Source organism: Eucalyptus grandis, chromosome 10, assembly GCF_016545825.1.
Source record: "Eucalyptus grandis isolate ANBG69807.140 chromosome 10, ASM1654582v1, whole genome shotgun sequence".
NCBI classification, from domain to species: Eukaryota; Viridiplantae; Streptophyta; class Magnoliopsida; order Myrtales; family Myrtaceae; genus Eucalyptus; species Eucalyptus grandis.
In genome coordinates this window covers 31,544,470-31,565,643 of record NC_052621.1, presented here as the reverse complement: position 1 = coordinate 31,565,643, position 21,174 = coordinate 31,544,470, and the positions used below count along the sequence as shown (strand labels likewise).

The window sequence follows — 21,174 nt, the reverse complement described above, 5'->3', positions numbered from 1 at the left end:
GGGAGGAGGAGGGAGGCGCCATCAACGAGGGCTGAGGCCACCGAGCCCTCGCCCCAGTAGACCGGCAGTGAAGGCTTGCGTGCCCTCGCCCGGTCGATGACCCTTGTCAGATCTCGACGAGGGCCGCAACCCTCACCTAGATTTGGGCGAGGGCATGCAAGCCCTCGCCGCCAGATCAATTGGGGCCGCCGACCCTCGCCCAAGGCTCGGTGACCCCGACCAACCCTCCCCCACCTTCTAACGATGGTAGGGAGGCAGCGGCGACAACGAGGGCTCGGCTCTCGGCCCGCCGGTCGCCTTCCTCTTTCTCATCTATTTTTTTAATTATTTTAAATAAATATAAATTATATTTTTATTTTATTTTAAATTTAATTTAATTAATTTATATTATATTAAAATTCAAATTATGCCAAAACGACGTCGTTTTGGTGAATTAGAGCCGAGTCGGCTCTCGGCAAGCCACCTCAGCGAGAAATATTAGTATTTAATTACAACGTATGATTTTCAACCAGTTTCGCCGAAGGTGGCACTCAAGTGTCCTACTTTTTTTAAAATGTGGCATTTAAATGTATCTTTTATAAGTTATGGCATTAAGTGTCATTTTGTGCAAAGTTATAGCACTTGAAGAGATCTTTTACCAAAAAAATGGTGGACTCTCTCGTTCCTATTTGCAAGTTCATTCAGGTACTACACCTTACCCGACTCTAACCTGTCTGCTCTAATTCCAGCCTGTCCAGTACCAATGATGCCCTCCTCCTAAGAGGAAGAATTAATGGAAGATGCTAGTTTTGTTGGCAGTGATGTTGATTCCCTTGCCCTAGTGCCTTCATCTATCCTAGAGGAAGTCCCCCATCCCCAAGAGGTGTTGATACCTCATGTTACCATCTCGGCTATCCTTCCTCAACAATAAGAAGTTCTACAAGTTGCAGACTCTATTAGTAGTCCTCCTTCCAACCTTAAGCCCAAACCCACCTCTAGAAAAAAGTGAGGTGCAAAAAAACTGATGATCGCTCTCCTTCCCCTATATATATATATATATATATTGGTCACTTTTTTAAACAGGTGGAAGTAAGAACTTTTATTAGAACCAATAACCTGAGTTGTGTTGGTATCTTGGAGACGAAGATTTCATTTTCTTTGTTTCACTTGGTGTCTACTGTTTTACTTCCTGGTTGGATTTGGTGCACTAATTATGATCACTCTCACAAAGGAAGAATTTGGGTGAGTTAGAACCATTTGACTGTAACGTTTGTTATGTCTTCATCCTCGACGCAAGCTATCCATAGTCGTCTAGTATGGCTCACCATCGAAAAGAGTTTCTACCTTATAGTGGTTTACACTGAGCACACATTTGTATTGAGATACTCTTTATGGGCGAATCTTATTCATCCAGCCTTGCTTGCATAGACGTCCCTCGAGGAGAGAGGCAACCATCGACGAGGGCTAGGGCCGGCGGCCCCAGCCAACCGACGGCGAGGGCCTGCATGCCCCCACCCCCAGCCGACCGGCGATGAAGGCTTGCATGCCCTCGCTCGGTCGACGACCCTTGCCGGATCTCGGCGAGGGCTGCAACCCTCACCTAGATCTGGGGCGAGCGCATGCAAGCCCTCGCCGCCAATCGGTTGGGGCCGCCGCCCTCGGCCGGGTTCGGCGGCCCCAACCAACCCTCCCCCATCTTCTAACGATGGTAGAGAGGCGGCGGCGACAAGGGCTCGGCCCTCGCCGTCCGATCCTTCCTTCCTTTTTCTCTCTGCTTTTTAAATTATTTTTAAATAAATATAAATTATATTATTATTTTATTTTAAATTTAATTTAATTAATTTTTATATTATATTAAAATTCAAATTATGCCAAAACGACGTCGTTTTTGTGAATTAGAGCTGAATCGGCTCTCCCAAGCAAGTCACCTCGGCGAGAAATATAAACATTTAATTACCACGTATGATTTCCGGCCGGCTTCACCGAATGTGGCACTCAGGTGTCCCACTTTTTTTAAATGTGGCACTTAAATGTACATTTTGTAAATTATGGCATTTAAGTATCCATTTATGCCAAGTTATAGCACTTAAAGAGATCTTTTACCGAAAAATGGTGGACTCTCTCGTTCCTATTTGCAAGTTCATTTAGGTACTACACCTTACCAAACTCCAGCATGCCCGCTCTGATTCCAGCCTATCCAGTGCCAATGGTGCCTTCCTCCTCGAAGGAAGAATCAGTGGAAGAAGCTAGTTTTGTTGGTAGTAATGTTGATTCCCTTGCCCTGGTGCCTTCATCTATCCTAGAGGAAGTCCCCCAGCCCCAAGAGGTGTTGATATTTCCCGTTACCATCTCGGCTATCCTTCCTCAACAAGAAGAAATTCTACAAGTTGCAAACCCTATTAGTAGTCCTCCTTCCAACCTTAAGCCCAAACCCACCTCTAGGAAAAAGCGAGGTGCAAAAAAACGGTGATCGCTCTCCTTCCTCTATATATATATATTGGTCACCCTCTTAAACAGACGGAAGTAAGAACTTTTGTTAAAACTAATAACCTGAGTTGTATTGGTGTCTTGGATAAGAAGATTTCATTTTCTTTGTTTCACTCGGTGTCTGATATTTTACTTTCTGGTTGGATTTGGTGTACTAATTATGATCACTCTCCTAGAGGAAGAATTTGGGTGAGTTGGAACCATTTGACTATAACGTTTGTTATGTCTTCATCCTCGACGCAGCTATCCATAGTCGTCTAGTATGACTCACCATCAAAAAGAGTTTCTACCTTACAGTGGTTTACATTGAGCACACATTTGTATTGAGATGCTCTTTATGGGCGAATCTTATTCATCTAGCCTTGCTTGCACAAACGTCCCATGGATTATTGCCGACAATTTTTGTCACGCCCTGAACCCCGAGACACGTGAAACAACTCACCACCATGGTCATGTAAATGCGACATTCCCAGGTAGTGTCGCCGACCCCAATTCTAAAATTATTATGCGAATGCGGAACGTGTTAAGAAACCCCTGACAAAAACGTACGGGATAAGACAGCAGGAAAATTAATTACATATTCAAACATACTTTCATACATCATTATCAATCCAGGGCTTACATACACCAACAAGATCCGGAGACTATATGCACCAAAAATGGGTTAGAGTTTATGTGCATTAAAAAGGGGGTTGGTATACATAACATGAATCAGTCCGCCAAAAGAAAATCAACAGTCCTAAGACTACTGGTCAGCCCCATTCGACGATCCCACATCCTCAGGATCTGTCACCCAAGAGGCCGGAGGCGAGGCATTGATCACTCCACCACCAGGAAGATCCGCCACGCCTTCACCCAAAATGACGTTCATCACAGCCAGCGGAATATCCACACTTAGGATTTTATAAGGAATCCTCACAAATCGAAATCACACTCAATTCGCCACAACAAATCATCAATTTCAAATTCTACATGCATAGCAACGATCGGCACAAAATTCTGAACAACTAGGATCAAAATTAATTTTTCAAGTTTTTTTTATATATAATATTTTAATGAATTTCGGAATATGATATATTATTAAATAATCCAATAATTTCGAAGCATTTATTTAAATCATAAATAAACTCCTTTAAGTCACATCAAGGCTTATTTTAAAATAAACATACTTAACGTTTAAACTAAACACTCTTTCTTTTAATTAATCACCTTAATCTAATCCATAACTAATTAAACTAATCTAACCACCTAATCTCAACCAACTTAAACTAAACATACTTAAGGCGTCATTAACTCGCTAATCACGGTTTAGTGAGGTAAACTCACCGGAATCGCTTTTCGACGAGTCTCCGGCGAAGAGCACGACGACGCCGACGACAAACCTGCACGGATCAACACCAAATGAGGACCAAAAGGGAGCCAAATCGAGCTTGGAAGGAGCTGGTTCTTGCTGGTTTTTCCAGCAACTAACCGAGCTTGAAGGGTGATGGAACGACGGCTGAACGGGCGGAGAAACGGCGGAGGAAAACCGGCGGAGGCAGCTAGGGCTCGGGATGGCAGCTAACGGCGACGGACGGCGGCGATGGAGGCTTCGGTGAGGCGCGGCGACATCGGACAGCTGCTGGCTTGGAGAGACGATGATGCGGGAGGCTCGGCGGACGGAGACAAGGCAGCTCGGTACGGAACGGGACGGCGAGCGGTCGCGCGTGGGCGAGCGGCGACGGCGAGCTCTAGCGGCGAACGACGAGCGGTGGCGGTTGAGCGGGCGAAGGCGGACGAGCAGCTCGGTTTCGCTGGTTTTGCCTCTTGCTTTTTCCCTCCCAATCTCTCTCCTCCCAAGCTTGAAGATGATGGAGACAATGGGGAAGTGACATCCCACCTTTCCAAGGCCTCATCCTCACCTTCCACTTGTCACCACCCTAGCCAATCTTGCCTCATTCATGACCTCACATGTGATGTCATCATCCACTAACTCCAACCTTCCACAACTTTAGTCCAATAGGTTCAATTTCATTTTCCGCCGGGGTCCAAGTTCTTGTACATTCAATCACTTCAATTTCCATCAATTCTCTTCCAATTGAGTCCAAACTAAAGCCCATAAATTAATCCAATGTTCCTAATAAGGTATGTGACATGACCGGCTTCCAACTTCTAAATTCCATCTCAATTTTTACGATTGAACTCAATCTGGTGCGATTTCAGCGCGCTAATCCACTGAGTAGCTTTTGGGGAAATTTTCTTACATCCGACCCGAGGGTGATCAGTCCCCAAGTCTAACGCGGTAAAATTCCTTAATTACTTCGCTCAATAGACTAGTTCCCTCGTGAGTGGCCAACTCTGAGGGACGAATTACATGCATAGATGAATTGCCCGACTCAATTGACTGAAAATAAAATTGAGAAAAATCGGGATGTCACAATTTTAATGCTATTCGAGACTCATCTAATAGAGTAGGGAGCTTAAACTCTTGGATCTTGGCCTTCGACGAATTTGGTGACTATTTGAACCAAGCAAGCTTGGATGATCTTAGATATATCGACCACAAATTCACATAGGTGACCTTCTCGGGGTACAATCGAAAGCAAAGGAAAATTGATAGAATCCTAGTGAATTCTTGTTATAATGTTGAATTCTCCTTTTTTTTAAGCTTCCTTCATGGCTCTCGGAATTTCATATCACTCTCCTATAATTGTCAAGATCATGTCTACCTCTAATACCCAAAACTCTTTAAGTTTTTCAACTTTTGGATGACTCATCTGACTTTCTTCACCTTGGTTGCTCGGGTTTGGGACACAACCATCGTTGGAACGTCAATGTACGTTCTTTGTTGTAAGCTCCGACTCCTCAAATGCATATTAAAATAGCTCAACAAAGAATTTTTGTCAGATTTGTTTTTTAGGACTACTGATGCAAGGCTTGCTCTATTGGCCACCTAGGATGCCCTACAATAGGATTCCTTCAATCAGTTGTTTGTTGACAACAAAAAAGAACACCTCTGGATCTTCTCTAATCTGCGCCTCCAAGAAGAATCATTCTTTAAACAAAAATCCAGGGTACGGTGGCTAAAGGAAGGTGATCTCAACACTAAATTCTTTCATCATTCCGTAAATAGAAGGCACCTTCGAAATAAAATTATCTCCGTCATTGATGGTGACAATATTATTTCTAACCCTAGTGAAGTGCGGCTTCTTTTTGTCACGCATTTTCAGAACTTATTGGCTGCTTCTACTCCCTATGTTCTGCCACCTGTTGAGGAGCTCCGTGCGGTTTTGGACCAAACACTTGATGATGAGTAGGCGTGGCTTCTCTCTCACCCTATTTCTGATTTGGAGATTTGAAATACTATGTTCTCTCTTGCGATTAGTAAAGCTCCTGGACCAAATGGCTTTAATGTGGATTTTTTTTTTTTAAATCCCGGGGTACTATTGGACCTTCGGTGATAATGGCGATTAAAGATTTCTTTGTGACTGGTAAACTTTTGTGGGAGATTAATTCCACTATTTTAGCCCTAGTTCCCAAGATCCCCAACGCTTTTAATGTTAATGAGTTCCAGCCTATAGCTTGTTGCAACACTATCTATAAGTGCATCACCGAAATTCTGGCCAACCAATTATCTTGTGTGCTTTCCATTATTATTAGTTTGCCTTAGAATGCCTTTGTTAAAGATAGGCGTATTAGTGACAACATTTTGTTAGCCCATGAGTTGTTTTGTGACTTTCATCATGAACCATACCGACCGAAATGTGTCATTAAGGTTGATTTTCGAAAACCATATGATACGGTTGATTGGAATTTCATTAAGTTAACCATGTAAGCTTTTGGCTTCCCTTCTGAGATTATCGATCGTATTATGGTGTGCATACATTCTCCCTAATTCTCCATCTTTTTTAATGATAAACTGCGTGATTTCTTTCCTAGTGGTCGGGTATACGACAAAGGAACCATATTTCTCCTTACATCTTTCTTTTGGAGATGTAAGTCCACTAGGCTCTCTCACCTTTTCTTCACAGAAGATGTGCTCCTTTTTGCAAAGGTCAATCTCTTCAAGGCAGGGATTGACAGATTTTCCAATTGGAGTGGCCTTATTCCAAACATAAGGAAAAGTGAAATCTTCTTATCTGGAGGCCCCTCTACTCTTCGAGACAATATTTTAGTCACTTTGGGTTTCTAGTTGGGGTCTTTGCCATTTCGTTACCTCGGAGTGGCTATTATTGCTACCAAACTAGGGAAGGCTGATTGTATCTCCCTGGTAAATGCTATTACTACTAGAGTACAATCCTAGACTCAACGTTTCCTTTCCTTTGCGGGGCATTTGCAGCTTATCAGGTCAGTACTTCATTCAATTCAGGTTTATTGAGCTAGCGTCTTTATTCTACCCTGCTCGATTCTCAACCGTATAAAACTGATACTCCGGCAATTCTATGAAAAGGCCCGGATTTAGGTTCTGGGGGTGCTAAAGTTGTTTGGGATGATGTCTACTTGCCAAAAAAATGAGGGTGGCCTAGGTATTCATACACTACGTGAAAGTAATAAGGCTGCTATGCTCGAACATATTTGGCTCCTCTTTATTGATAAGGAGTCTTTATGGTTGCAAGTGGATTTATTCTATTTCCTTAAAGTAGAAAAACTTTTGGATTGTCTCGTGTCCTACTTTTTGTTCTTGGGCATGGAAGAAGCTGCTTGACTTTTGTGAAAATTTTTAGTAGCTTTTTTTGTGGCACATTGGTAATGGCCTCTTAGTATCCTTTTGGTTTGATCATTGGCACCCCAGAGGTTCGCTCGACAGGTTTTTCTCTAATACGGAAATATACTGGTCTGGAGAATCGCGCTTGGCTTCAGTTGCTATTGGACTCTCCTTTTCTGACCCCTTATCACTTATTTCTATCACTCTTGCGAACTGGGGAGATCCTCTCCCGGTGCTCAACCATGAGAATGACCGTCTCCAATGGCTTGGATACACCTCAGGTATTTTCTCGACTACTTCAACTTGGGAAGCCATTCGACCAAAAAATAAACTTGATTCCATGGTTCTCTTTTGTTTGGAACAAAACGCTTACCCCACAGTACTAGATCCATCTCTGGCTCATCATTAGGAACCAGCTTCCTACCCAGGTTTTTTTACTCTCCTATGGTAGGATAGTGGATGGTTTATGTGCTTTTTGTAATTCGAGGCCAGCCGGACTCTATTAATCATCTTTTCTTTGGTTGCCGGATTACTGCTGGCCTCGTTTTGTTTTGGGTTGCGAAATGCAATCTTACTTAGCAAAATAGGTCATGGTTTGATATTTTACACTGGACCTTAGATTGTCTCTCAGGCACTGACTTTTCACAATGTATTGCGATATTTTCTTTTGGAGCCCTTTGCTATCTAATCTAGAAGACGAGGAACAACATTTTATTTCGGGGCCAAGCTCTTTTTGTGCCTGCTTTGGAAAATCACCTCTTCAAAGTCATAAAGGACAAGGCTCTCACTTTCAGCCAGGTTGTAAATACACTAAGAAATAGGAGAACTTAGCGAACTTGGGGGCTAGATTCAACTATTTTCTCTTTGGAGGTTGCTATCATTTGACCTTTAATCGCGTTGTAGACACTCTGAAGTTCAGGAAGATTTACAAAAGTCGAGGACTTATTTCCTCCTTTCTAAGGTGTCGGTTTCCTACTTGTATTGCTGTGAGGGTTGCCGCTGTTTGCTGTCTGGTTTCCCTCATTTTCCTCTTTCTTTTCTTGTTTGTTGCCGCTATTTGGCTACTTCGTTGCCGCCATTTGGCATTTTGGTTGCCATTGTTTGGCTTTTCTTTTCCCTTTTTCTTGACACCCTTCTACTTGTTATGACATGTTTGTCATCATAAGTGTAAGTTTTTGATGCTGAGACCCCTTGTTGTATAAGCCTTTTGGTTAAAAGTCAAAACATATCTTACCTTACCAAAATAAAAATAAATAAAACAATGAACTAGTATACTAGTTTGGGATTTTACTATATGATTATTACAGTTATATCATTTTTGTGGTTTTTTGTATTATTAATCTAATTTAACAGATAATATATTTATCACAAATATACCAGTTTAGGGTCTATGGGGGTCAAACAAATTAGTTTAAGGTAAATTTTTCACAAATGTACCAATTTGAGGTTTTTTATAATCATTTGGGGTAAATTTATTATATGTGTACCAGTTTAGAGTTTTTTGTAATCAAAAAATTAGTTTATAATATATTTATCACAGGCGTATCAGTTTGGAATTTTTTAGGGTATTAACTCCTGATACAAATATAAATACATTTGACTGACTTGTTGACCCGAAGCTACTTCAATCTTCACCTGCTCTATCACGAACCTCCTCTTTTCCCCCTCTTATGTGCATTTTTTTTCTTATTTTTGTGTGGTTATTTTAAAACATTTTTTTACAAGTAAACCAGGCACAACCACAAGCTACATCCAGCGACCACCACACAATCACCATCCACGACCAAACCCCGTTCACCGTCTCTTTCAAGCACCTCTATGAGCCATCAAGCATTTTTCTTTTTTTTTTTAAAAAAAAAAACCAGGCAAAACAAATGTGCTCGGGATGTGAATGGCAAAATCAAGAAGTAGCTAGCGTGAGTTATACCTAAAACGTCTCATTCGCCGGGGGCTAGCAACGCTTTGGTGAGGCCGCCGACCCTCGACGACCAATCATTGGCCATGGCAGAGGTCGGCGACCGGCCAAAAAAAATAGAAGAAGAAAATAAAAAGAAGAAAAAAAATAGGAGAGAAAAAATTGTTTCTCGAAAGTGTTTTCAAAAATAAAAAATAAGTTTTTTTTATTTCTTATTTTTATTCTAAATTTATCCTCTAGAACATAAATAAGTCCCAAGAACAAAAACGCAAGCAAAGAACAAAAAAAGAACAGGAATTGTGTTCATGACGATAAAAAAAAAAAACAACACAAACAAACAGGGCTAAGCATCGCTATTAGCGGAGGAACGGGTGCGACAACAGTGAATCCTCAGCTTCGGTTCAACCAAGGTCCACGCAGCGTCTTCCAAATCCTGACCCCGCGTTCATGCGAGTGGACATTCATCGTCCGTGATTTCTCCGGTCACCTGTCGGACGCGAGATTGGCGGGTGCTTTCGGCCTCGGTGTTCGCAAACGAAGCCCGGCACCAGGGAGAGCTGCGTACATTGTCAAAGCCTTCTCATTCATCGCAAAGAATGCGCAGAATGTCGAAAGAGAGTGGCCTGTGATGTTCCATCGGAACCCATGCATCTGCTGGGCTCACGAGTGATGCTAAAGCATCTGTTCGGCTCCACTGCGACGCGTGAAACAATCAGATTCTACTTCAATGGGAGGGCATCTATAGGCATCCAGAACAGAGACTCGTATGACTACACGCACCTGTTGGAACGTTGCAGGAGCAGCTCGTGCCTCAAAAAGATACACGCCCAGATCGTGATCGGGGGATTTGAGCAGAACCCATTTCTCGCGGCGAAGCTGGTCGGGGCTTATGGCGACTACGGCGCGCCGGACATGGGCGACGCGCGTAAGGTGTTCGATAGATTGTCGGACAGAGATGTTTTCTTGTGGAATGTGATGATCCGGGGTTATGCGAACTTGGGTCCTTTCGAGGAAGCATTGAACGTGTACCGCCACATGCGGTTAAGTTGTGTCTCTGCTAACAGATACACGTTTCCATTCGTGCTGAAGGCTTGCGGTGCCATGAAATGCGTGAAGAGAGGTAAAGTTATTCATGCCCACGTCGTGAAGTTGGCGTTTGACTTGGATTTATATGTTGGGAATGCTCTTTTGGCATTTTATGCCAAGTGCGGGGCCATTGAAATGTCTAGAGTAGTGTTTGGTGAAATCCCTCGGAAGGACATTGTCAGCTGGAATTCCATGATTTCTGGTTATACTTCAAATGGATATGCCGGTGAAGCAATAAAGCTTTTTCGTGCAATGGTGCAAGAGCACAATTTTATGCCTGACAACGCAACTCTTGTTGGAATTCTACCTGCATGTGCTCAAGCAGCAGCAATACACATAGGATTTTGGATTCATACTTACATTATGAAGTCGGGTATGGAAGTAAATGCTTTTCTCGCTAGTGGGCTCATTTCAATCTATGGAAATTGCGGGCATGTCAAAATTGCAAGAGATGTTTTCAATCAAGTTTGCGACAAGAATATTGTTGTATGGAATGCTATGATAAGGTGCTATGGTATGCACGGTCGCACAGATGAGGCGCTCAACATGTTCTCGAAAGTCGTAGAGCTTGGCCTGTGCCCTGATGGATTGATGTTCTTGTGTGTATTATCTACTTGTAGTCATGCAGGACTTGTCTCAAAAGGCTGGGAAATTTTTCACAGTATGGAAGCATATGGAATTCAAAAGGCTGAGGAGCACTATGCTTGCATGGTTGATCTTTTGGGCAGGGCCAGGTTACTTGATGAAGCGGCCAGACTCATAGAAACTATGCCCATTCCTGCAGGGAAACATGTCTATGGTGCTCTGCTTGGTGCTTCTCGGGTGCATAATAATATAGAACTTGCGGAAAAAGCGGCAGAGAAATTGTTTGTGCTGGACCCTGATAATGCTGGCCGGTACATACTACTAGCAAAAATGTACGAAGATGCTGGGCGTTGGCAGGATGTTGCCAGAGCAAGGAAGCTGGTGAAAGAGAAGGAGATTAGGAAGCCAACTGGTTGTAGTTCGGTTGAGATCGAGAGCTTTCACCACACTTTTGGTGTTCAGGACGAGTCCCACCCATGTGCGCAGGAGATCTTTGAAACTCTCAGGAGTTTGGAGGGAATGGAAGATGAAGAATTAGTTATGACTTACATGTGATTAGACGGGAAAATGAGGCTTACCGATGTTCTAAGATCAAGAGACAATCACTTCAAACCACTTTTCGTGCTTCATCGTTCAATGAGCAAGACAGAGCAGAGTACTATATGTCTTTGTTTCGATCATACATGACTAAAAGGATTGGTTTGTCCCTTTCACCATCGCCGCTATGCATATGCGGATACAGTGGAGACATTTAACAAATGACCCGGTTGCTCGATTTGAGGTTTATTTCAACATCTTCTTCTTTGGCTTTTATTTTTGTCATCTTTAGTTGGCAAATATTGAATGCTGTCTGATGGTTTTACACACGGGTAAAGATCAAGCTATTGCACGTCTGTGCTCTTGAGGATTACACAACTTCAACTTCCTATGGTAATTCCTTACTAAACTAAGCAAAATAGTAAAGGATGAGCAAAAGTGTCTGCTGGTTTTACATATTGGTCAGGATCAAGCCGTTGCACATTAATGGACTTTACTGTTGAGGATTACAGAACTTCAACTTCCTTTTGGAAAATCATGCCAAAAACTAAGCAAAATAGTGAAGGATGGGCAAAAGAATCTCATTTCAAACCTTTGCATTTCCTCTGTGCACCTGTATCGCAATCCAAACTCTGGAATTTTGGGTATGACCAACAAAAAATAGACATGAGCACCATCATGTCTGACTCCCTGTTGACCTCATCAGCATATAACCTTGGATTTTGCTCATCTATTTCTTGTGTTGGTTACTCTGGTTCCTGTTATTGTTTATTTGTGAGGTCTTTTGACTTTTGATCCAGTCTTTCTTCTTGGTCTTCATCCTTTGGTCAACGAATTCTGCCCAATTATTTTGGTTTACTTCACCCACCTCGTTTTGGACACTCTGTGATTAATCTCATCAACCTTACCTCCATTATTTAATATTAGTAAATTTGATCCGTTATTTGCCCAGCTGAAGTTGAGGACTTTAAAAAGTTTTGTCAAAAGCATGTGATTGGAAGGATAGTTATAAACAGTTAATGAGTCACCTCAGCACATTATGTTTTGAAAGGTTCTTGCATTCTTTACCAGTTCTGATGCATTAAAAAAATCATCAAAACATTGTCAGTTTTCTAAGATCTGGTCTGTACCTCATGTTTCTATTTTTATTGTTTTATAGGTAAAGAAATGTAAAGCAGAAATTTGCAAAGCAAACACTGAAGATAGTGCTTTCCTCCTGGGTACTTCGGAGAAATGTTTTTCCGCAGCAGTTATTTTTGTTCATCACTCCTTTCTTAGTTGGAAGCCCTGCCAAAGTTATGTCTTTGAGACAGTTTCAAGTTCTGATATATTCCTTTCAACTTCATCATTGAACGTATTGCATCGCACCAAATCTCTTATTTATTTATCTATTGTTTAAATGGTCATGGGACTTCCAATTTCTATCTTGCATATTATGACCTCAGATGATGAAATCAGAGTAAAATATTATATTCATAGTTAACTCATTCAAAGCTTCTCTTATATTGCCGGATCAATGTTTGTTAGAGTGTCAACTCACATGTTATGACTTCCTCTGGATATTTTACTTTTGATTTCAATTATATACTTTTTGAGCTTGGATTTTCACTTGACTATGGAAGCTTGATTACTTATTCACCGGCGAACCAAGCTGTAATCAAATCCTAGTTAGTTCTGAGAACAATTAAAGAGGAGAGCTTTTGTAATGTCTGCAACAGTTGGATCATGTGCACGGACTAATTTTGTACACTTTAGTTCGCAATGGGATTGAGTTTTATGCGTCAAGTTGCTGGTTGCAGCTGATATTGAGTTTTATGCAATTTCACTCTGTGAAAAGCATGGCCAAAATGCTTTCTATTCCATTTCACTCTGTGAAATGCTTGGCTGAAATAAACTTTTTATGCTGCTAATATCTGGGTGCATTGTTTTGGTGGTAACTTTAAAGCTACTATTTTCAGCAAAAAAGAAAAATGGTAAGTTATATACTTAAGAACATTTCATGCTACTCTGAGTTTAAAGAAAGTGTTTGGACTGCTCTAATAAGTATAACTAAACAAAAAGCATGGTATGTGCACCTCTTGAGATGATCATACCAAACACTTAATTGTGCCTTCTTGCAAATTCTTGTACAAATATAATGTTAACAAGTATACATATTGTGATATGGTCCAGATTCACCAAATCATCTAACAGATTTTCAGCTGAAGCGGTGGTGGAGGAGCCGTGGTTCTTCTCTTCCACAAGTTTATCTCTTTCTTGGGCTCTAGTACAATTTCATTTCTGCCAAGCACAATGGGTGCAGAATGGGGTATGATCTTCTTCTTCACCCCATCTATTTCTTCATCATCCGAACAATCTGGAACCACTGCTGCACCGTGATCCCTCCAGTCGAAGTTGGTCAGTACACCGCGTCCACTTGCAAATTTCTTCACATCAGCCAGGGAGGGCACTTTCTCCAGACCCAAAGGCTTACTCTTGTCAGCAATATCAGATTTTTGCCCGCGTTTTGCTGTCTTGAAGAGCTGAAATTTTGAAGATGAATGACTATTTTTCTTTACCTCTTTGGGACGTTTCTCTTCCAATCTGGTTTCTCCCATTGGAGGCAAGTCCTGCCTGTTGAGCCTTAGCTTCGTCTTTTTCTTCTTGTTCTTCACTTGTCCTATGCACGAGACCATTGGTGAGCCAGGTTCTCGGGCATCAAAGCTTCCATTCTTCATTCTTCTTCTAGCATCCTTTGGGATTATCGACGCAGCTGGAATCAAGAGCGCTTTCCCCGGAGTGGCCTTTCTGGGACTGATCGGCGGACTCTGGAATGTAACTGCAGTCGGCGATTTCGGCAGGAACTTGAGCAACATGCCTTTCAGTTTCGATGGCTTCCCCTTCTCCATCAGGTTTGCACTATTGGTCAGGCAATTTTATGGTTCTTGAATCCGTGATTCTTGTCCTAGACAGACTATGTATATATATATGAAGAATGCGGTAACAAGAGAGCTAAGGCTTTAGGAAGTAGGAGAACGAGTCAGTTGACCTTTTCATTAAGTAGGCATGACAGAGGAAAAAAGAGAAAATTGGAGTGGTTGACAGAATAATAATTCCACAGCTAAATGACCTTTCTTTGGCCGGCCGGGATTGAGTAATGGGTCTTCACCAATCATTGTGGGTAGGTATGTAAGGATTGACCTGGCCTTCTTTATGATGATTGTGTCTGAAATTAGATAAGAAATTAGCAGACCATGCTCGTTCAGGTCCAGGTAACGACTTAGGAATCAAGCGAGAAAGCATGCTTCATTGGAGACCAATCACTCAGTTTCCCATGCTTAGATTGGACGTAGATTCGGAACAGAACAAATCCTTCCGGACCACGCTTGACTCATTCGAATCTGGAGCGAATGATGGCCGTTTGAATCTATAGCGAATGATGATCCGGGATGATTACTTCTTTTACATGTCGCCAAAGCCATTCGTTATGGGCTCTCGAAGAGTCATTTCGTGTGCATTAATTTGCGTCCAGCCTAATACGTCATTTCGACCCCCTCGTCGTATAGCCCGGATTGCCATAGTATCTTGGAGATTCCGATGCAGCACCTATGTTTTTTTTATCGTTTCGTGGTCTAAGAGCAATCACCAATGCGAAAACCAGGAGAGATTCCGTTTTTCTTGTTCTTTGACATCATTCATATTCAAATCTACAGGCCTTGAATCTTACGTCGGACGTCTAGACAAGCCAGCCGTCTGTTTTTGTCATATTCTGGATCTGCAAAGCTTCGGCTTGGGGAGGCCGCCAGATTGCGAGCCGTCCCTCAAGTGAAAAGCCCTTTCGCTTCCGCTTTCATTTGAATTTTGCTCTGTCAATGTCGTTTCGTCCTTTCCTTTGCCACCAAAAGCATAGCCCCAAAGTCGGTCCGTGTTTGGCGGGTTGGGCCGGGCCGGGCTGGGTCGGGTCGGGTCATGTAAGGATTCGATCCCCAAAATACAAAAAATGCATACGAATTCGCGTTCGACTTTACCCACATGGGTTTTTGCTCATGACCTGCCTGATTAGTGGTGCCAGTGAAATATTTCGCAGGGTTAAGGTATACCTATATTTCCTATTGTAACAAATTGACCAATTTATATACCGTCATAATGACATACGCATGATGTTGAGAACTCATTAGTTATATTTATATACCGTCATAATGACATATGCATGATGTTGAGAACTCATTAGTTATATTATCTCTAATTGGAGATTCGGCGTTGATTCGAGTTCGAAATTGTTAGATTTCGTTGAATTAGGACAATCAAATATTTTAATAGTTGGAGCCTTGGATAAGCTTTCACTTCAATACAAATTACAAAAATTATCTCTAGAAATCGGTTCAAATTGAAAGTCAATGGGGGTATTGCTCATGAGAAAACCACACCACATCCCACTGCCAATTGGAATTTTCTTTTGGCCAATGCGACGTCGTTCCAATCTTCTAGACGGTTCCGACGGCGTCGTGTGGGTGGACGGCCGCTTCCGAGAAGAGTCTTCGGTTATAATAAACCAGTCCGGACGTTACGCGCCGAAGACGAAAGGCAATTCGATCTCCGTCCGCCCCCGGCGAAGTCAACATTTCTTCGCATGCTCAGCCCTTCATCGCCGCCCGCCGCCGCCGCCGTCGTCAATGGCGTCGATCTACACGTGCAAGGAGTGCGGGGCCAACCTCAACCTCAGCGCCCACCACCTCTACCCGCCGGACTTCTACTTCGAGGCCGGGAACAAGGACTCCGTCTCCTTCTCCGCCGTCGACGCCTCCAAGTTCCGGTTCGAGAAGGAGGACAAGATCAGGCCCTTCTTCGAGACCCTCGACTACTGGGGCATCCAGCGGAAGCGGACCAAGATCATCTGCAACTCCTGCGGCCGCCTCGTCGGCCATGTCTACGACGACGGGCCCCCGATGATGAGCGGCACGGGTCAGTTCCACATGGGGCCGAGCCAGGTGATCCCCAGGGCGCCGAGGTATCGGTTTAAGAACAAGGCTCTGCACGTGACTTCCGAGACTTGATGAGAGAGTTTCCGCGTGTTCTTGTTGTTGGGGGAATTGGTATACGTTTGATAGTGTGGACTGGCTGATTGTGTTGTATACGGATTATGATAGTCTCATAGAAGTGGAATGTGTAAAACAGAGTACCCGGGATGGTGTTGTTCTATACTTGTTCAATAAAATTATGAATTAAGTTCTTGGTTCAGTGCAGTTTCGCTATCTGATTTTTGCTTTGGCTTTACCCGGGATTGGTTTAGATTCTTATCTTGCAGTCAGGAAGCATGGTGGGTGAAATGTATGCTTTTTAATTCGGTGGAGTTTTGCTATCTGATTTCAGCTTTTGCTTTACCTGGGATCGGTTTAGATTATTATTATGCTGCTGGGAGGCATGGTGGGTGAATAGTATGCATTAAAATATGTATAATCTCATATGTTCTATTTGTGATAGAAATCCATTCTAAAGTGAGCTACCCTGGGGGCACTGTTGTACCATTAACCATTCTTGAGGTGAATTGTCAATAATTTGGAGGCTGGGCTGATGTTTGTCTCTCATTTCTCTATACAAGATTGTATATTGTTTCCTTTCTGTGGGAGGTCTCTGGAGCAAGAGGCGTTTAAGTGAATACAACACCATGTTGTGGATTGACTTTGAAATACAAGATCACATAGAACTGAAGAAAAAACAAGCCCTGTATTCTGTTGCCCTTGGCAATTCAGAAAACTCATAATACTAATGGGAAGTGCTTGATTATCTTTATCCTTTATATACACGCATATAGATAGATTTCTAGGTGGAATCTGATAATTTTGCATCTTGTGCTTGACTTGTTCTAGGATGTTCTTTTGATTTGTGGAGAAGGGACCGTTGTGAAGTAATGGAAGATTGGGAACTAAACCCTTTATAGTCAGGGGGATACAGCTGAAAATTCTTACCGCATCTGATTTGATTTAAGTTAGTGGGAGTGTTTGATGTGATTCTGAGTACCTGTGTTGGGCTTAGGTGCTTGACGACATGTTAAATTGGAATCTTCAAATCATGTTTCTTTTTTCCTTTTTCCTTATTCCATTCACCTGTTTTTCTCATGTTGATATCATGATATGTAAAATGTAATGACATAAGAGGATCCTTGTCGCTGAGCCTACTTATTGGGGAAGGCATAGCTGCTGTTGTTGATACATTCCCCAATCCCATATAATATATTGAAAGATCATCATGTTTTTCCTGCATTGCTATTCATGTGTGACCTCAATATTGTTTGATCGTTGTTGTTCTTTTTTTGGTCAAATTCGATCATTGTTGTTGATCTTCAATTTACTGTCAAATACTACACACTGCTCATACATCATTTTGCTTCACTGTACCTATTCCTTGCTTTGGCAAAGATCTGTTAAGGTCAATGAAGTCACTCCATTGAAGCCTGTCTTGGCCAAAATACAAAAATGTTATGGACCAGTTAATATGGTTTATCTCAGAGTACTGAAGCAGACTTGATGAATTTAATTCAAGTAATTTCAATGTTCAGATCTGCTTTTCATCTTAGCTTCTTGTGTGCTTAAGCAATTGAAACCATGGTTTGATTCACCAGAAAGTAACTGGATCGAATGGGATAATTTTTTACTTGTTACTAATTGATCTGAGCAAATGTCAGTTCTGTGAAATGGTAATTTACCGTTACAATCTTCAATTCCTGTCAAATTTCTCACGCTTGCTGCAGCATATCTATCTGAATGGCTTTTGCATAGCGGTAAACAGTCTGTGCGTCTTGGTCCATTTCATCTCCTCACTATCTTACATTGGCCCCTTATAGACTGCAATTGAGTCTTCGATTCCCAGATCTCTCTCTCTCTCTCCACCCACCAAAATTGAACTTGGCATTTTAGTGAATTGGCTTCGGATGGTGAAGCAGAGGACCTCGCAGTTCCCAGGTTGTAAGTCGGCGGCTTCATTGTCCTCAACTCTGATCCTCGTGCTGCTCATCATGTTCTCTTTCGTTGTTCTGATCCTTCTCGCCCTCGGGATTCTTTTGATGCCCGGCAGCTCCTCTGGCTACAGGCCAAAAGCGAACGATCTGGCCTTAATCGTAGGGAATACTGTTGATAGGTTGAATTTTGTTTATACTTCGCTGTGATTTGGTTTCTATTGCGTTGTGATGTGATGTGTGGCAGAATGTGATTGAGTGGAGTCGAATTGTTTCTGTGACGTTGCAGGAGTAAGGGGGATGAAGGTCGAAGGGAGCAGTTGGTGGAGGTCATATCATGGAAGCCAAGAGCTTTTGCATATCACAGCTTTTTGGTGAGTCTTTGTTTATCTTGTTGCTGTTGGAAATGTTTCTTTTATTCTTCTGAGGGGTCTAGATTGCAATTTTGGGTCGTTGGAACATGCATCAACGTGAGAATTTCAATGGCTTAAAGAAGGCTAGATGTATATGCCGATGCTGTTGTATAAGAAGCTCTTAAAATAACTCTGGTAGAATTAATTTTTTAGCTGAAAGTTTCTTTTTGCAGCATGTTGTTTAGGTGAAATTAGCTTTGGCATAATTGTTGTATGGTTTCTTGAATCTCTCAATTGCTTTAAGCAATCCCGGGTGCATCATGACGGAATGCTATGAGATTCTTAACAGTTTATCTTTCACTAGTTCAGTGGAATACTAAAAGGACACTGCCTTCTAAAGAAAAAAGACAGTAAGGACAAATATTGAGACAGAACTTAGAGTTACTGTTCATGAGTCATGCGACCCATGATTCAGTTCTTCCCCATCTTATGCTCCAGGTTGGTGCACTTAATGATGACAGTACACCTTATTCTACAATTTCCATCGCAAACTGCCTTTATTTGCTCAATTTGACAGTAAATTGTCATTTTTATTGAGGTCGATGGCTGGCAAGTCCTTTTGCACATCATGACTCTACACCCTTAGCCTGTTTGCAGTCTAAGGAAGAATGTGAATGTACCTGATCGAACGTGCAACACCTCATATGCGGAAGTCAACTGTGGTAGATAGCGAAACTGGCAAGTGTAAATATAGCAGGTATGGACCCGAAATTTCCCAACTTCAGCGGTGCACCGTAGTCGCCATTAGCCCGGACCAGCTTCACTGCAAGAAACTAGTTCTGCTCAAATTCCCCAATTATGATCTGGGCATGTATCTTTTTGGAGGCTCAAGCTGCTCCTGCAACGTTCAACGTTCCAACAGGTACGTGTAATTGTACTAGTCTCTGTTATGGATGCCTTTATATGCCCTTCTATTGAATTAGAATTTGATTGCAGTGGAGACGAAAGGGTGCTTCAGCTTTACTCGTGAGCCCACCAGATGCATGGGTCTCCATGGAACATCACAAGCCACTCTCTGTCAACATTCTGCGCATTCTTTTTGATGAATGAGGAGAGGCTTTGACAATGTATGCAACTCTCCGTGGTGCCGTGACTCGGTCTGCGAGCACCAAGGCCGAAAGCACCTGCCAATCTCACGTCCGAAAGGCGACTGGAAAAATCAGGAACGATGAATGTCCATTAGCATGAGCGAGTGGTCAGGATTTGGAAGACTGCGTGAGAGCCTTGGTCGAACCGAAACTGAGGATTCACTGTTGTTGCACCTGTTCCTCCGCCAAGTAGGAGAATAATAATGTACATGATTTATCTCTATTAAATTTTCTTATTTCATAAATAATCTTTTAGCAAGGGGAAAATAAAATATTAATTTTATCTTTTCTATTCGAAATTTTATGAATGGGTCGTTTATTTGAAAACATTGTTTAGTAATTTTTCATTACCAACACAGAGAATTTCTAATATGTTAGATATCTAGAAAAAGAAACTCCGACACTGCTTATTTAAATTGACACCTTTTACATCAAGACAGTAAAAAGAAAAAAATAAAAATCGCCCTGGTGGAAAAAAATTATTATTTTTGCAATTAATGAGTTTAAGAGTACATTGATCACATGAAGGGCATCAACACGAGATCAACGGATATGATTTTGACAAAATGCATTCATTATGAAATGGACTCTGTCGGTGATGCAGCAAGGGTAATTTACGTATTCTTATATTAATTTGAAATTTGAAAATTACGACGTGTACAAAATTCAAATTAAATACAAGAGTTATATTTACATGATTACAACTTCTATTTACTTGCAGTGGAGATTTTCTCGATTGATTGTTATTCGAAAACTATTTCCGACTTTTCCATGATTTTAGAAACGTCTAATCACGTTGGGGACTCGTCGAAATAGAAGAGTTTATGATACTTTTATCTTTCTGACATTAGATCGCTCCAATTTTGGTGAAAACTCACAATAAATGCGTCCCCCATGCTATTTAGTATTATTTATTTATTTATTTTAAGTTTCGTTCTTGTCCGCTTGTGTGAGCCGACGAGAAATTATTCGATTTGACCCATCGGTCTCAAGTTTTGTCTCAGAGAAAGAGCTTTCGTAAAGGAGGGGATGTGACCTAGCTTGTGAGTCGACCAACCATTGCCCACATGGTTATGATTTGAAAGCATGTCGTTATAAGGGAAGAGGACTCTCGGTCAATGCAGTATTCGCAATTCTCTTAGGACTATTTTTCTGGCTATTTACATTTGGAAGTTGCACGATTATAACCTTTTTGGAAGTTAACTCAATTTTTATCATTGGATTTACTTGACAATGATTGATATCCTGAATTGTTGGATAGAGTTAATATCTACCATCGGATTAATGCAATAAGGATCAATATCCTCTATTAGATCAAAAGCATCTCTATTGTCGGATCAATTAGGTAATAATTGGCATTCTCTACCATTAGATTGTATAGAAGATCAACTATTATAAATAGATCGACTTTTATATAAATAGGGTGTCATTCCTCTCATTTGCATCATCCACTACATTTCAGCAATACA

At 41.7% G+C, this 21,174-nt stretch overlaps 4 protein-coding genes across 4 annotated transcripts; 3 read left to right on the top strand and 1 right to left on the bottom strand.

The window, feature by feature from the left end:
- Nucleotides 1–9,384: 9,384 nt before the first annotated feature.
- LOC104422806 (pentatricopeptide repeat-containing protein At3g46790, chloroplastic) lies at nt 9,385–12,760 on the top strand. Its single transcript, XM_039303246.1, has 2 exons — nt 9,385–11,517; nt 12,433–12,760. Exon 1 carries the CDS (start codon nt 9,711–9,713, stop codon nt 11,289–11,291), a length of 1,581 nt encoding a protein of 526 aa, XP_039159180.1. The 5' UTR covers nt 9,385–9,710; the 3' UTR covers nt 11,292–11,517; nt 12,433–12,760.
- A 699-nt stretch (nt 12,761–13,459) lies between these two features.
- Nucleotides 13,460–14,161, bottom strand: LOC104423994 (uncharacterized protein At1g76070). Its single transcript, XM_010036402.3, has one exon. The coding sequence runs from the start codon at nt 14,159–14,161 to the stop codon at nt 13,460–13,462; it is 702 nt and encodes a 233-aa protein (XP_010034704.1).
- Nucleotides 14,162–15,639: 1,478 nt separating this feature from the next.
- LOC104422805 lies at nt 15,640–16,490 on the top strand. Its single transcript, XM_010035233.3, has one exon. It carries the CDS (start codon nt 15,650–15,652, stop codon nt 16,304–16,306), a length of 657 nt encoding a protein of 218 aa, XP_010033535.2. The 5' UTR covers nt 15,640–15,649; the 3' UTR covers nt 16,307–16,490.
- Nucleotides 16,491–18,180: 1,690 nt separating this feature from the next.
- LOC108955808 (probable prolyl 4-hydroxylase 10) lies at nt 18,181–19,667 on the top strand. Its single transcript, XM_039302991.1, has 3 exons — nt 18,181–18,386; nt 18,494–18,578; nt 19,554–19,667. Exons 1-3 carry the CDS (start codon nt 18,181–18,183, stop codon nt 19,665–19,667), a joined length of 405 nt encoding a protein of 134 aa, XP_039158925.1.
- The last annotated feature ends 1,507 nt before the right edge of the window (nt 19,668–21,174 follow it).